Raw genomic sequence first — 13,197 nt, 5'->3', positions numbered from 1 at the left:
ATATATTAACTGAAGTCCAACACGTCCCTATATGGTAGCGTATTACAGATTAATATAACTTGTGACATTTTATTTTGAAAGTATTTTTCTTGAGCTCCATTTTCCATTTTCAACTTATTTAACTAACCTACTTCCTAAGACATAGAAAAAGAAGTGCAACTCTATATTTTTCATGCAATGTCTTTTGCAGTGGACATACATAGGTGTCAAGCGCCACTACCAACTGGATAGATAATACATATATTTTTATAAATCAAGTTATTTACAATGACAAGCAGATCATAGCTTGACTTGTCTATATTTTTATATTCCATTTCTATAGTTATAATATGAAATTAAACTTTGACACGCATTGCAATCAGTCAAATTATGAATGATATTGCAAGAAGCACCTTCTTGGTTACACATTTCTGCCTTTGCTCCAAACTGTCAAACAAAAAAATACAAGAATACCACCACTGACTATGTATTGCTGGATGATAATTGTCTTACAAATTATTGCAGATACTATTGTAAACATTATTTTGAGACCATTTTATGGCATAGACTGCATGTACACTGTATCAAAAGAAATACACTTTAATTTCTCAAGAGTATTTAACATTGTAATTGCATTACAAGAGCTTTTACATAAAATAAACAACATTATAAATGAAACAAACAAAACGACAAAAACACCCAATGAAAATAAAATGGACTCAGTCTCTTTTAGCAAAAATAGCACTTTGATATAAATGACAATCAAACAAAAAAAAACAGAAAAAAAGATGCTGTTTCTATTGAGAAAAAACTTAGATGAAAAGCACACACAACAATGAAGAACAATATATAAAATGTAGTATCAAGTCTTTGCACCTCAATCGAATTGAAGTTTTCTTCAATGCAATGTAAGTTAGCACAAGAGTAACTTGAACTCCTATAAAGTTGGCAGTACAAACCTGAAGTCTTACATGCATTTGGCGGTGGGCGAAATCGCTGTTTATTATCACATCTTATATCGTTTATCAACTCCTAAACAGTTAGCGGCACAAACCGGAACTCTTTCGTTATAGTCGGCAGTGTGACCAACCGCAGAGTGGGCGTGCCTGGAGGCGAGCCATGGGTGAAAGACATTAATACAGACCGGGAACCACAAAATACAAAGAATACAGCGGAATAGGTGCAGATTCTGGAAGAACTAGTATGCTTTCTGTGCTGGTTATTCTGTGTAACTGCTCTATAGGAGTACACAATTTAATACAAAGGGCCGAAAAATGAGCATAATAGTTCCCCTTTAAAATATCTACAGTATCTACAGTACATATTTGCATGATGCAAATAAATATGATGCATGATGCTTATGCCCAAGACAAAATGCAATCTATAATGTGTTCAAAGACACTACGACCCACTAACCATTGACTCCACAGTAACAAGTCTATGAAAGGAAATTGTGTTTACACAAATAAAGAGATGCTCTGTGTAAAGTTGCCTGACTATTTTCGGAAGAAGCATGTGTCCCAACCACTGATACTATAAAATCCGGACCTTGTATCATCACCAGAGATTACTGAATTTAACTAAGGCCTGACCACATCCCAAAGCAGGGGTGTCACATCAAATTCTCTGTCCCCGAACATAAACCTCCTGAAGGCCCTCCCGCTCCATCCTTAAACCACCGCCCTCATACATACACAGTCCTATTATTGAAACCAGCTTTTTCCCACTTTATTTTTAACGGTCCATGAACACACTCGAGTTATGTGTTATTCGATGCAAAGGTGAAACTTATACTATATACTCATACTATATATAGTATGAGTATATAGTATAAGTTTCACGTATAAGTTACACCTACTATAGTAGCGATACAATAGTTCAAAATTTTGTTTGGCTTCTGGCTGCCCTGTTCTCACAATACAGCTTTTCTCCAAATGAGAAATCTTGTCATGTTTTAATCTCATGTGTAAACTCTAAAAGCGACGTAATTATTTAATTAATTGTTTAGCTATTTAATTACAATGTGTATATTCACAGAAGAAATCTTTCCAAGGTTATTAATTCGGTTGCAGACACATTTAGTCATTATGTAGATGCATGTTATGCTAATTGGAGCCTCTAAATTGACCCAAAGTCAGCTGGGATAGGCTCCAGCATACCCCCGCCACCCTAGTGAGGATGAGCGGCATAGAAAATGGATGGATTAAATTGGCCATAGGTGTGAATGTGAGCGTGAATGGTTGTTTGTCCATACAGCATATGTATGGACAAACCTAGTAACCCTAACCCAACTCTCACCCAAGGACATGTTGTATATAATAGATGGATGGAGGTTAGGATGAATGTATTCAAACAAAAAGTTTGAAAGCATGAGAACTTGAGTATATTTCATTTGTTTGTCATGCCTTATTTTTCTTTTCTCTTTTTTTTTTTTTTACATTATAAAGACTGTTTTGTGTTTCCTTCCTTATTTTTGTTCACCCTCAAGGGGCTACCCCAGAGGGTCTGTTTTGTTTTCTGTAATGGATTAACCTGATCTTCATAGCTTGAGTGAGTTTATTGTTTGAAAAGCTTACTGTGAATAATTGCCTTTGCTGTGAACAGAGCTGCTTTGTGCCGCTAAAAGAACAAGACAAGAGTGCTACCACACCCTGTAAGCATGTGCCTTGCAGGCTATAAAACAACATGACTTTGATACTATTATTTCCTTTTAATATAATTCATCTTAATCTGGAAATTCATTTGATAACATTTAAAGCAGTTAAATTGGTTTTGAAACAAGAAATCATTAGAGTTGATTTTTATAAACAATTAATTAAAACAGTTTATCTAAACGTCCAGCATAAAGGGGACCTATTATACTCATTTTCGGCGCTTTGCATTGAGTTGTGGACTCCTATAGAACAGCTACACATGATAACCTGCTAATAAAGCTTTCTAGATCTTCCAGATTGTGCACCTCGCACTGCAATGTTTCCATGGACTTGCTGCTTCCGACCCGGATGGTCTATTTATAGCATTGTGTTTTACAAGCTCTCTTACAAGACAGGCTAGCCAACTAGCCAATCAGTGAGCCCAGGTAAGTAGCTTCATGTCACGTTATGTCTCAACTTCCTGTGAATGCTGCTTGTCACCTGCTGGGCTAATCAATAGATGGACAGAAAGATTAAATCTAGTGTGGCGTGAGAGGCCACATGATCTCAGCCGATCTGCCGAGGGGAAATCTTGTGAATGTCATTCATACATTCACTCGTCAGTCAGGTTTTTATTTATTTATTATATATTATATATATTATGTATATTTATTTATTATAAATCTCATCGTGACATCTCTCTGCATTGAGATCGTCATCAATGATGACGAGCCTTGGGTTTCCTATAAAGGAGACGCCATGCCACACCATCACACTACATCAAAGGTGTCCAAACCTTTTTCACCAACATTGAATTTTCCTGTGTTTTGTCCCATTTTTGAAGATTTTTTGGTTTTAATTTTATTTCTATAATGTACAGCAGGCCAATAAAGAACCAAAAATGGCCCCTTTACCCAACTTTGGACACCCCTACATTACATTCATGAAAATGTTGTATTGCATTGGTGAAGCAAAAAGAATAGAATCTGGCTTTACACTCCATCTTCTGTTGGCACAATCAGGACATAAATCATCGGGGAGAATGCAAACATAGATTTAGAAATGTTAGTTACTCTAAAAAGATAATTCCTAATAGACTTTTTAAATAAATGCTTTCATTCATTTCCACCCTCAGACCATAAAAAAACTATTTACTTTACTTCCATTGGAAATTCCCATCCTTTCAATGGCGTTATTTACGGCAGTGCAACTCCACTTGATCATGGGTTCAACGATACGCATATCAAATAGCCAATAGACAATCCTACTTCACAGTACCTCTTTATTGTTAGACAACAATATGAAAACAGCGGAGCCTAACGGGAGCCCCAAGGCACCTGACTTTGGGCGAGCGAAGGTGTACACCCTGGACTGGTGACCAGTCAATCCTACAGCAGATACAGACAAACTGCATTCCTATGGCAATTTAGAGTAAGGGTGCCCAAATGTTTTTAATCAAGAGCCACATACTGGAAAATGAAAGGATGCCACTTCTACCACTTACGTATACTCACGAGGGTCGCGGGGGTGCTGGAGCCTATCCCAGCTGTCTTCATGCGAGAGGCGGGATACACCCTGGTCTGGTCACCAGCCAATCACAGTGCACATATAGACAAACAACCATTCACACTCACATTCATACCTATGGACAATTTGGAGTCGCCAATTAACCTAGAATGTTTTTGGAATGTGGGAGGAAACCGGAGTACCCCGAAGAAAACCCACGCATGCACGGGGAGAACATGCAAACTCCACACAGAGATGGCCGAGGGTGGAATTGAACTCGGGTCTCCTAGCTGTGATGCATGTGCGCTAACCACTCGATCGCCGTGCAGCCCGGCTATTAATTTGTATTTTTTATACTTAATAATTTTTTTTATATTTCAAGACAAAAATGCATCTCAGCTTTGTGATATAGGTGAAAAACAGTATTGTTTGTTTTTCCTCTCATTAATTAACAGAGAATTGAAAACGTCATTCCCTTCATTATACACCCAGACCAAACCGGATTTATTAAGGTAGACTGTCACGAGCTGGCTACCGGAGCGAGATGGAGCACTATGAAATATTTAGTTGCTATGAAAACACAACACACCACAGTGTTGTAGCTTGCGGCACCCAGCACATGACTTAGTGCAAGTACTTTATAGAAAGCTTGATTGTAATACAAGTTGAAAGAGGCAAGTTGCTTTACTTTGAGGGATGACTGTGGGTTTTTTTTTTTACACAAAATAAAAATTGCTATGACCTGCTGCTGGCATCAGTGATTGAACAAGAGGCTGTTGATGTTTGATGACTTGCTAACTCACAGGAACTTGTAACCTTTCTTACTTTTAGTGGTAATACAACCACTGCTAAAGTGCATATGCACAATGGGGGGCTGTACGTTTTGCTGTCTTTATTTGATACAAACACAACATGTACACATGACGTTACACCATTCATTCATTCATTTTCTACCGCTTATCCTCACTAGGGTCGCGGGCATGCTAGAGCCTATCCCAGCTGTCTTCAGGTGAGAGGTGGTATACACCCTGGACTGATCGCCAGTGCTTCTCAAATTGCGGGGGCGGAACAGAGAACTGTCAGGGGGTTTGTCAGAGGCAGGGTGGACTTTCAAGGGGACCTATTATGCTCATTGTCAGCCCTTCGTATTGAGTTGTGGACTCCTTTAGAGCAGCAACGCATGACAACCCACACTGTAAGTTTTCTAGAGCTTCCAGAATCTGCACCTATTCCACCTGTGTTTTCTTGGATTTCCTGCTTCCTGCCAAAACAGTTTTAACATATTCCATCCAAGCCCCGCCTCTAGGCACACCCACTCTGCTGTGATTGGTCAAACTCCCAAGAGCTCCCAAGGACTTCCAGACTGCAAAATATTGAAATGAGCCATACACCCTCTTGTGTAGCTAATGTTGTGGCCAGCCAATGTATATGTATTGAGTTGTCAAGTGCAGTGACGCACCACGCAATCACACATATTACGGAACAACTTTAGCAAGTAACTTAACATACAAACATACAAATTCCATTTCAACTTCAGATTTTCATTCCGTGACAAATTGAATAATTTTATGAGCAGTCCACACTATAAAAAGTGATTTTGTGATTTACATACGCAACATATTTTACATTGTTTAATTGCAGTGAGTTACAAAACAAAAACATGTTTATTATTAAGCCGTTGGCTCTCTGCAGAAGAGTCATGTGCTACCAGTCCCAGTGCATGAACATGTGCAACAGTGTGAATGCATGCGTGGACTCAGTCTTACAGTCACGCACAAAAAAAGAAATATCACAAAATATCACACAGTTATTCACGGTCATCTTTTTTTAAACCAGTCTTGGATGACTTTGTTACTTTCTCCATTATGACATTGTACACACACACACACACACAAAGAAACATTTGCTGTTTCCATCAAATACATTCATTCATTCATTCATTCATTTTCTACCGCTTTTTCCTCACGAGGGTCGCGGGGGGTGCTGGAGCCTATCCCAGCTGTCTTCGGGCGAGAGGCGGGGTACACCCTGGACTGGTCGCCAGCCAATCACAGGGCACATATAGACAAACAACCATTCACACTCGCATTCATACCTATGGACAATTTGGAGTGGCCAATCAACCTAGCATGTTTTTGGAATGTGGGAGGAAACCGGAGTACCCGGAGAAAACCCACGCATGCACGGGGAGAACATGCAAACTCCACACAGAGATGGCCGAGGGCGGGGACCGAACCCTGGTCTCCTAGCTGTGAGGTCTGCGCACTAACCACCAGACCGCCGTGCCGCCTCATCAAATACAGTATATTTAAAATTGAAAAATGTTGTGATTTCACAGGATTGTTCAAACTACAGTAGGGTAGAGCTTAATACGTCCCTGTGCACTATCCACCCATCCATCCATCTATTTTCGATGCCGCTTATTTTCACTACGGTCGCGGGGGTATGCTGGAGCCTATCCCAGCTGTCTTTGGGCCAGGGCCGGGGTACACCCTGGACTGGTCGCCAGCCAAAAAACCATTCCCACTCACATTCATATCTATGGACAATTTTGAATCGCCAATTACGTAACCTAACATGCATGTTATTGGAATGTGGAAGGAAACCCACACAAGCACGGGGAGAACATAGATGCAAAAGCAAACTCCAAACATAGATGTCCAAGTGGAGAATCAAACTCCTGTGCACTAATTAGCTGAAAAAAAATTCAAACATCTGTGTTGACGATTGAAGAAAAAGCATAAAAAATATACAGTGAATTATGACAGAGGAAGGATTCAAATCCTTTGTTTTTGTGTGTACAGATACAGCACATGTGAACATCACATACAAACAATGGCTGTGTTCCAATAGCAGTTTGAGTTGCCCCCATTGACGTGCCCGAGGCACTTGGTATGACATCATTGCTAACGTCATGCAGGGGCCACTTGGAAAGGAAGTGGGAGGAGTAGAAGTGATAAATGGAACACACCTGCCCTTCTTCTCTTCCAGCCCAAGCGATCATGGTTTAGTTTTGTTTTGTTTTGTTGGTTCAAAAGTTGCATTTGTTTATAAATTGTTTGCCCTGACATGTTGTCACTGCAAAGGTAGTCAAATACAGTAATTATCTCACTCATTTTATGCATCCACCACCCCATGGATATGTTTGCGCCACTGCAATGCATTGTGGGTGATATCCAACTCTCCCTCAGCCCTCCAATGGTGGATCTCACCAAGTTCACTTGGAGCAATGGAACGATACGATGGTGACAGTGAATCCTCCGAAGGTTAAGTGCCCAGAGCAGTGCTGTTCAAATAGTGGGGCGGGTCCCCGTGGTGAAGTGTCAGAGGGACATGGAGAAAGACAACGTGAGCAACTCCAGCTGCCATTGCAAAATATGTTAAGTTTCAACCTGTCGAGCTGTTATGATGTCATTACTGTCATATTTTTTTCCAGCCAGTTCCACACAATTGATTTTGTTGGTTAAATTTAATGTTGGAAAAACTTTGAATGAACAAAAATGCATATTATTGGGAACAAATGAAGTCATGAAGTAAAGTCAGTTGTCGGTCAGACGCCAAAGAAACAGGAGCACAGGAGCAGCTCCTGCAGTGTTTTACGCAGCTCCTGGCTCCTGTAGGCGTAGATGAGCGGGTCTATGAGCGAATTGCAGATGATTAATATGAGGAAGAGGTTAAAGTTCCGGAAGAAGCAGTTGCAGAAGGGGTTGGTAGGGCAGGTTAGGATGAGGATGAGGTGCAGGAAAAAAGGTCCCCAGCATACGATGAAGACGCCCAGCAGGATGGTGATTGTGATGCCGCCTTTCATGTTAGTGGATGGGCGCCGCTTCTTGGGGAAGTTGGCGGCGATGCTCCGTGAGTGCATGTGCGCCAGCAGGAACATGTGCAGGTAGAGCACCGCATTGAAGACCAGGCTGGAACAGAAGAAGGTCACCAGGCACACGATGACAGCATTGTCTGTGTGGTAGACGATGAAGAAGATGCTGGAAGTGATGCTGGCCAGCCACACGGCAGCGATGATGGTCACAGCCCGCTGTTTGGTCATGATGCTGTGGTAGCGCAGTGCGTAGAAGATGGTGATGTAGCGGTCAGCCGCGATGGTGCTCAGGAAGGAGAGCGACGACACCACCGAGCTGCAGATCATCACATCGATAATGTTGTCCAGGTGACGCAGCATACCCGGTTGCACGTCCATCAAGCCGTGGTCGTGCAGCAGCATGACGATGGTCTCCACCACGTTGCTAACGCTCACCAGCATGTCGGACACGGCGAGGCAGCAGATGAAGTAGTACATGGGTGAGTGTAGGTTGCGGTTCTTAATGATGGCCAACACCACCAAAATGTTCTCCAATAGGCTGATGAGGCCAAGCGACAGGAAGAGCTCCTGCGGGATCTGCAGCTGGAGGCACTCTAGAGAGCTTGTGTTGGTCTCATTGTCCTGCATAATATCTCCAAAATAGTCATGGTGTCTGAAGTGGTTATCCTGGGAACTGTTGGAAAACTCCATAGCTCCTGAAGAGAAGAGATACAAGCCAAAATAGTTTGAACGTAGCTCCCTCACTATTGTGTGTTTTCAAAAAATAATACATGATTGCCGTTTTGTGGTTGACTATTAATCAAAAATATTAGTCAAAAATATTGAAAGGCACACTATACATGGTATTCTGGTTACTAGTCGTCAGTAATGGTAAATTTATGAGTCGTGACATTACATGAATGACCTTCCCACTGCATGAAGTCAGGCATGAAAAAAAGTTATCCTCCCATTTTGTGTGGAAATGGTAATTTTTTGGCTTCTTACTTTCTCTCCTTTGACCCTGCATTGATCCTGTAGCCTGTGCTACACAGTTAAGCAATGTGTTGTAAACAAAGAATAATAAATGTGACTATAGGGTCACAGGTGCTAGTTCATGTCTACAGTACTCTAATGAATGTGCTTACTTTACCCATTTAGAGGCTATTAGCAAAGTCAGAGTATGCCCGAGCTAGATTGAGTGTAAAATAATTCTGGAGAGAGGAATTATCCACTTTAAGATTAAAAATTTAATTCAAAATGAATGCAATTGTCCACCAACGGATTCTGGGATTACTTCCACAACAGGCATCGACCACCTTACGGCCACAGCTCCGATCAGCCGCCTCGACAATGAAGGCACGGAACATGGCAAATTCTGACTCAATGTCCACTGCCTGCTTCGGAACAAGGTCGAAGCTCTCCGGTAAGTGGGAGTTGGAACTCCTTTTGACAGGGGGGACTCTGCCAGTCGTTCCCAATAGACCCTCATAAAACGTTTGGGCCTGCCAGGCCTGACCGGCATCCTCCCCCACCATCGGAGCCAACTCACCACCAGGTGGTGGGGTACGCCAGAAGTGATATTTCAGCCTGCAGATGTATATTCTCCTAGCTTGATGTACATCAGTGGTTCTGCCATCTCATTAATTACCCTTTCTATTATTCCCATGTCGATGGGCTCCAGCATACCCCGGCGACACCAAAGGTAGATAAGCGGTATAGAAAATGGATGGATATTGATTATTTGTTGTTTTGTCACAAAAAAGGGAGGGACATGGAGATAGAATTCCTGTGTATACTTTCCTCCTCCTGTTGATAAGTAATTTGGGATCTTTTTTTCAATGCTTGATCCAATATTTATCCAATATTTATGAATCTGAATATCTTGTTCATATTATTATTTTTGGCATTTCCATGTATAAAATATTGAGGGTAATCCTAATAATACTGTCATATACTTATTTTGTGCTTCTTTAGTCTTTTGGATTATAATCCACTATATAATGTAATATAATTTCTTTTTACAAGCACTTTGGAGACCCTTTCCTTTGTTTATTAAAGTCTCTCAATTGATAATGCACATCATAGAGCTTCATATAAATATTTAGAAAGTGCTTGTATGCTTCATCTCCATCTTTTCTTACAATGGACACATTTCCAACTTTGTTCTTCCAAATTTTTCTTAATAACATCGTGACATCGTAGTCTTTGAAATGTCCTTTTGTTTCTACCTTTCTCCTCCTGTATGTTTCATTATGAATCATAAACGCTGCAAGATGACTGATCAATCAAGATGATCACTGATGTCAGTAATTAGCAGACCACTAGTTGTGTTAATTCTTATTCTAATATGGTTAAAACTGTATTTAGATTGTTGTAATCAGGTTTTCTATGCTCTAACTTGAAAAATATTAAATGTATAAATAAGGAACCCTACTTAGTGGAAATTCAATTATCATGGTCCGGTCCGGAACCAATTAACAGTGATAAATGAAGGATTACTTTCGTACTTTTTGGGTCTAACTTATTTGATTGTAAAATAACAGTGGGGACAGTCTAATTTGGGTGGTTGTAAAATAATTGTAGAAAGGTGACACACTGATTGTAAAATAACACAATGACAAATACTCAATACTCAAATACGTCATTGGTGTAAAACAACAGACTGGTAGTCAAGACGAAGACTAAATCAATGGGTGACAGAGTCAGGAAGAAGACTTAAGTTAAGCCTTGAATGATGACTACATTAATTTCAAGCGATGAAAATCAGCTTAACCAAAATGATGCACTACTTTTTGACAGGCACTGAGTACTCTGGAAAAAATCGTCATAATTGTCTACAATGTTCTGGCTCGATTTGAAAAACTGATACAGAATAATTTGACAGAGCACTGGGGGTGTTGTAATTATTCTTATATTAATGTAAATCTTTTTTCAGAAATGTTATTTGACTGAAAAAACTAAATGAAACAATGAAAAAAAAAGCGTCTTGCATGAAACTGGTATCACAATGTAGCATCATTCCCAACAGCAAGCAGCAACAAACCCTTTTGGCCATTATGGCGGCATGCGAGTGTCATATGTTCACATGAAAGTGTAATTGTTCTTTCCTCACCAGTAAATTTGTCAATAGCACAGCAGTATGCAGTCTTCTCTGCATTGTATTGCACCTTACCATACTATGCCATGCCATACAATACCATGTCATACCATACTGTACCAACTTTATTTATAAAGCCCTTTATTTATAACGCCCATAGTTGTTCCATATAGGAAAACTTTTAGAGACACATTAAAACAAACATTACAAAACTGAGGTCCAATAAAAATGTTATATTAAATATAATAAAACTAAGCCAAATGGAAAAAGTGTAAAATCAAATTGTAATTGTAAAAATCTAATTGTATCAAATTATGTTATTGTAATTGAAGTGAACCATATCAGTCGTATCATCGGGAGTATAGCTTAAGCTACGAATTCATACTCTGAATTAATTTTTTGCATTTAGAGTGGAAAATTGATTGGTAATAGGTAAAATAATATTGGAAAACAGAGAAATTGGATTGTCAAAAAACACTGGAAAAAAGGCTTGATAAAGAAAAAAATGGGTGAAAAAGAGTTAGTTGGTTTTAGCCGCTGTTTCTAACTCAACACAATAATTGAATTTTGTTCGTCATATCTATTTTTCAAGCTGTTGGAACGTACCAGTGGTAAGTAGGGGATGCGCGTCTCCTCAGCCTCTTTATGGATGCAAGCTGACAAACACCAAGATCCAGAAAAAGTAGTGATCCCAAATCATGTTCGATGAACGTACCAGTTCCGTGTGTGGTACCAAAGCTTGTGGAGATTTTACAGCAGCGGGACCAGCATGACATGAGGGTTTTGGTACAGAGAGAGAGAGAGTGGAGAAATGATTTGGTCCTGGTGTTGGACTCCAGTGACAATTGAAGGGGACTCCTCCTTGCTTGCTGAGATCATCAGGTTTCATGGTGATGATGAGCAAGCAGTTTGGGAAAAAAAATATAAAGAATGACCTTATGCTTATTTTGATTTTACATATTCTTCCTCCTCTTTAAACTTGTTCTTGCCGACAGCTTTTATTTCAACACATTATTTGTGCATATGCATCTGAGACACTCAAGACAGAGCTGTATTCAAAGCATGGCGATATGTTTCAGCATGTGATCCTTGCAGTCAAATTGACCTACATACTTTATGTTGTGTGAGCATCAAAAAGGCTGTTATTTATGTACTTACGAAGCTTACTTTGAGGTTTATAACTGACCGCATATATCATCAATGTTCCAATCTTTGTTTGCAATACCCATGAAACAATCTTGCAGTGTTAACTGCACCAGGTAGTTCTCTTAAATCTCTAGGAACGACTTGGTGTACTCCCGGTGGAACTGGAAGAAGTGGCCGGAGACTGGGAAGTCTGAGCTTCTCTCCTAAGAATGACCTTGACCTGGATAAGCAGGGGACAATGGATGGATGGACCGCTGTTAACATGCTGTTTTGACAGTCCCATTTAGGCATGTTTGAAATAATCTAAAAACGAACCATCTCCTGCTTTATGCGGCAATGGATGTTTGGAAATTGAATGGCGATGTTTTTTTTTTACATGCATGCAAGGTTACATTGAAGTACACCATACTTTCAGTTACACAATTCAACATGTCCGAAAAGGCATAGGAAGAAGCAGATCTTATTAGATTCCACCCTTTCTCCATGTCACAGTAATTACTAAACCTTTTTCATTGTCACGACATGGCATGCGGGCATTGCGGTGCGACCCCAGGATGCAGAGACCAGGACCAGATGCAGGTGAAATGTTTATTTTTAATAATAATTGCGGCAGCAGGATACAGCAACTGAGGAGAGCAGACCAACAAACGATAATGATCCCACGAAGGGGAGAAGCACACACCTGAACTAAATAGGCAACAGAAATTAGGAACAGGCGTGGGTGATAATAGCAACACAGCAGGAAGTGAATGCAAAAATAAGGGCGTCCAAACAAAAATTAAAGCCCAAGAAGGGAACATAAACAAACTGTCAAGTGTTGACCTACACAGGGCGCAATATTCATAAGCCGAAAGAAACAAAAAGTTCATGTCCTGTGTATCAGCCACAAAATTTTAATTTCTTTTACGGAAAATATGGTCCAAAAAGAAGGAGTGCGGAAATCTAACAAAAACAAGTGTTTGGCATATTTGTGTGTTTGTGTTTATACAAGTATACCTTCACAAGAGTATCAATGATAATAATGCACAAATGGGATATTT

The 13,197-nt window shown here is 40.0% G+C and overlaps 1 protein-coding gene across 1 annotated transcript; it reads right to left on the bottom strand.

The window, feature by feature from the left end:
* Positions 1-7,668: 7,668 nt before the first annotated feature.
* On the bottom strand, positions 7,669-11,738 carry mc1r (melanocortin 1 receptor). The gene is made up of 2 exons (XM_058089005.1): positions 11,618-11,738; positions 7,669-8,630 (listed from the first exon to the last, which is right to left on the bottom strand). Exon 2 carries the CDS (start codon positions 8,623-8,625, stop codon positions 7,669-7,671), a length of 957 nt encoding a protein of 318 aa, XP_057944988.1. The 5' UTR covers positions 8,626-8,630; positions 11,618-11,738.
* Positions 11,739-13,197: the final 1,459 nt, after the last annotated feature.

Source organism: Doryrhamphus excisus, chromosome 12 (genome assembly GCF_030265055.1).
Source record: "Doryrhamphus excisus isolate RoL2022-K1 chromosome 12, RoL_Dexc_1.0, whole genome shotgun sequence".
Taxonomy (NCBI): Eukaryota; Metazoa; Chordata; class Actinopteri; order Syngnathiformes; family Syngnathidae; genus Doryrhamphus; species Doryrhamphus excisus.
This window is presented reverse-complemented; position numbering and strand designations above follow the sequence as displayed.

What these genes read in the sequence shown, in the direction of transcription:
- mc1r (XM_058089005.1), bottom strand. Translation starts at nt 8,625, where the DNA reads ATGGAGTTTTCCAACAGTTCCCAGGATAACCACTTCAGACACCATGAC.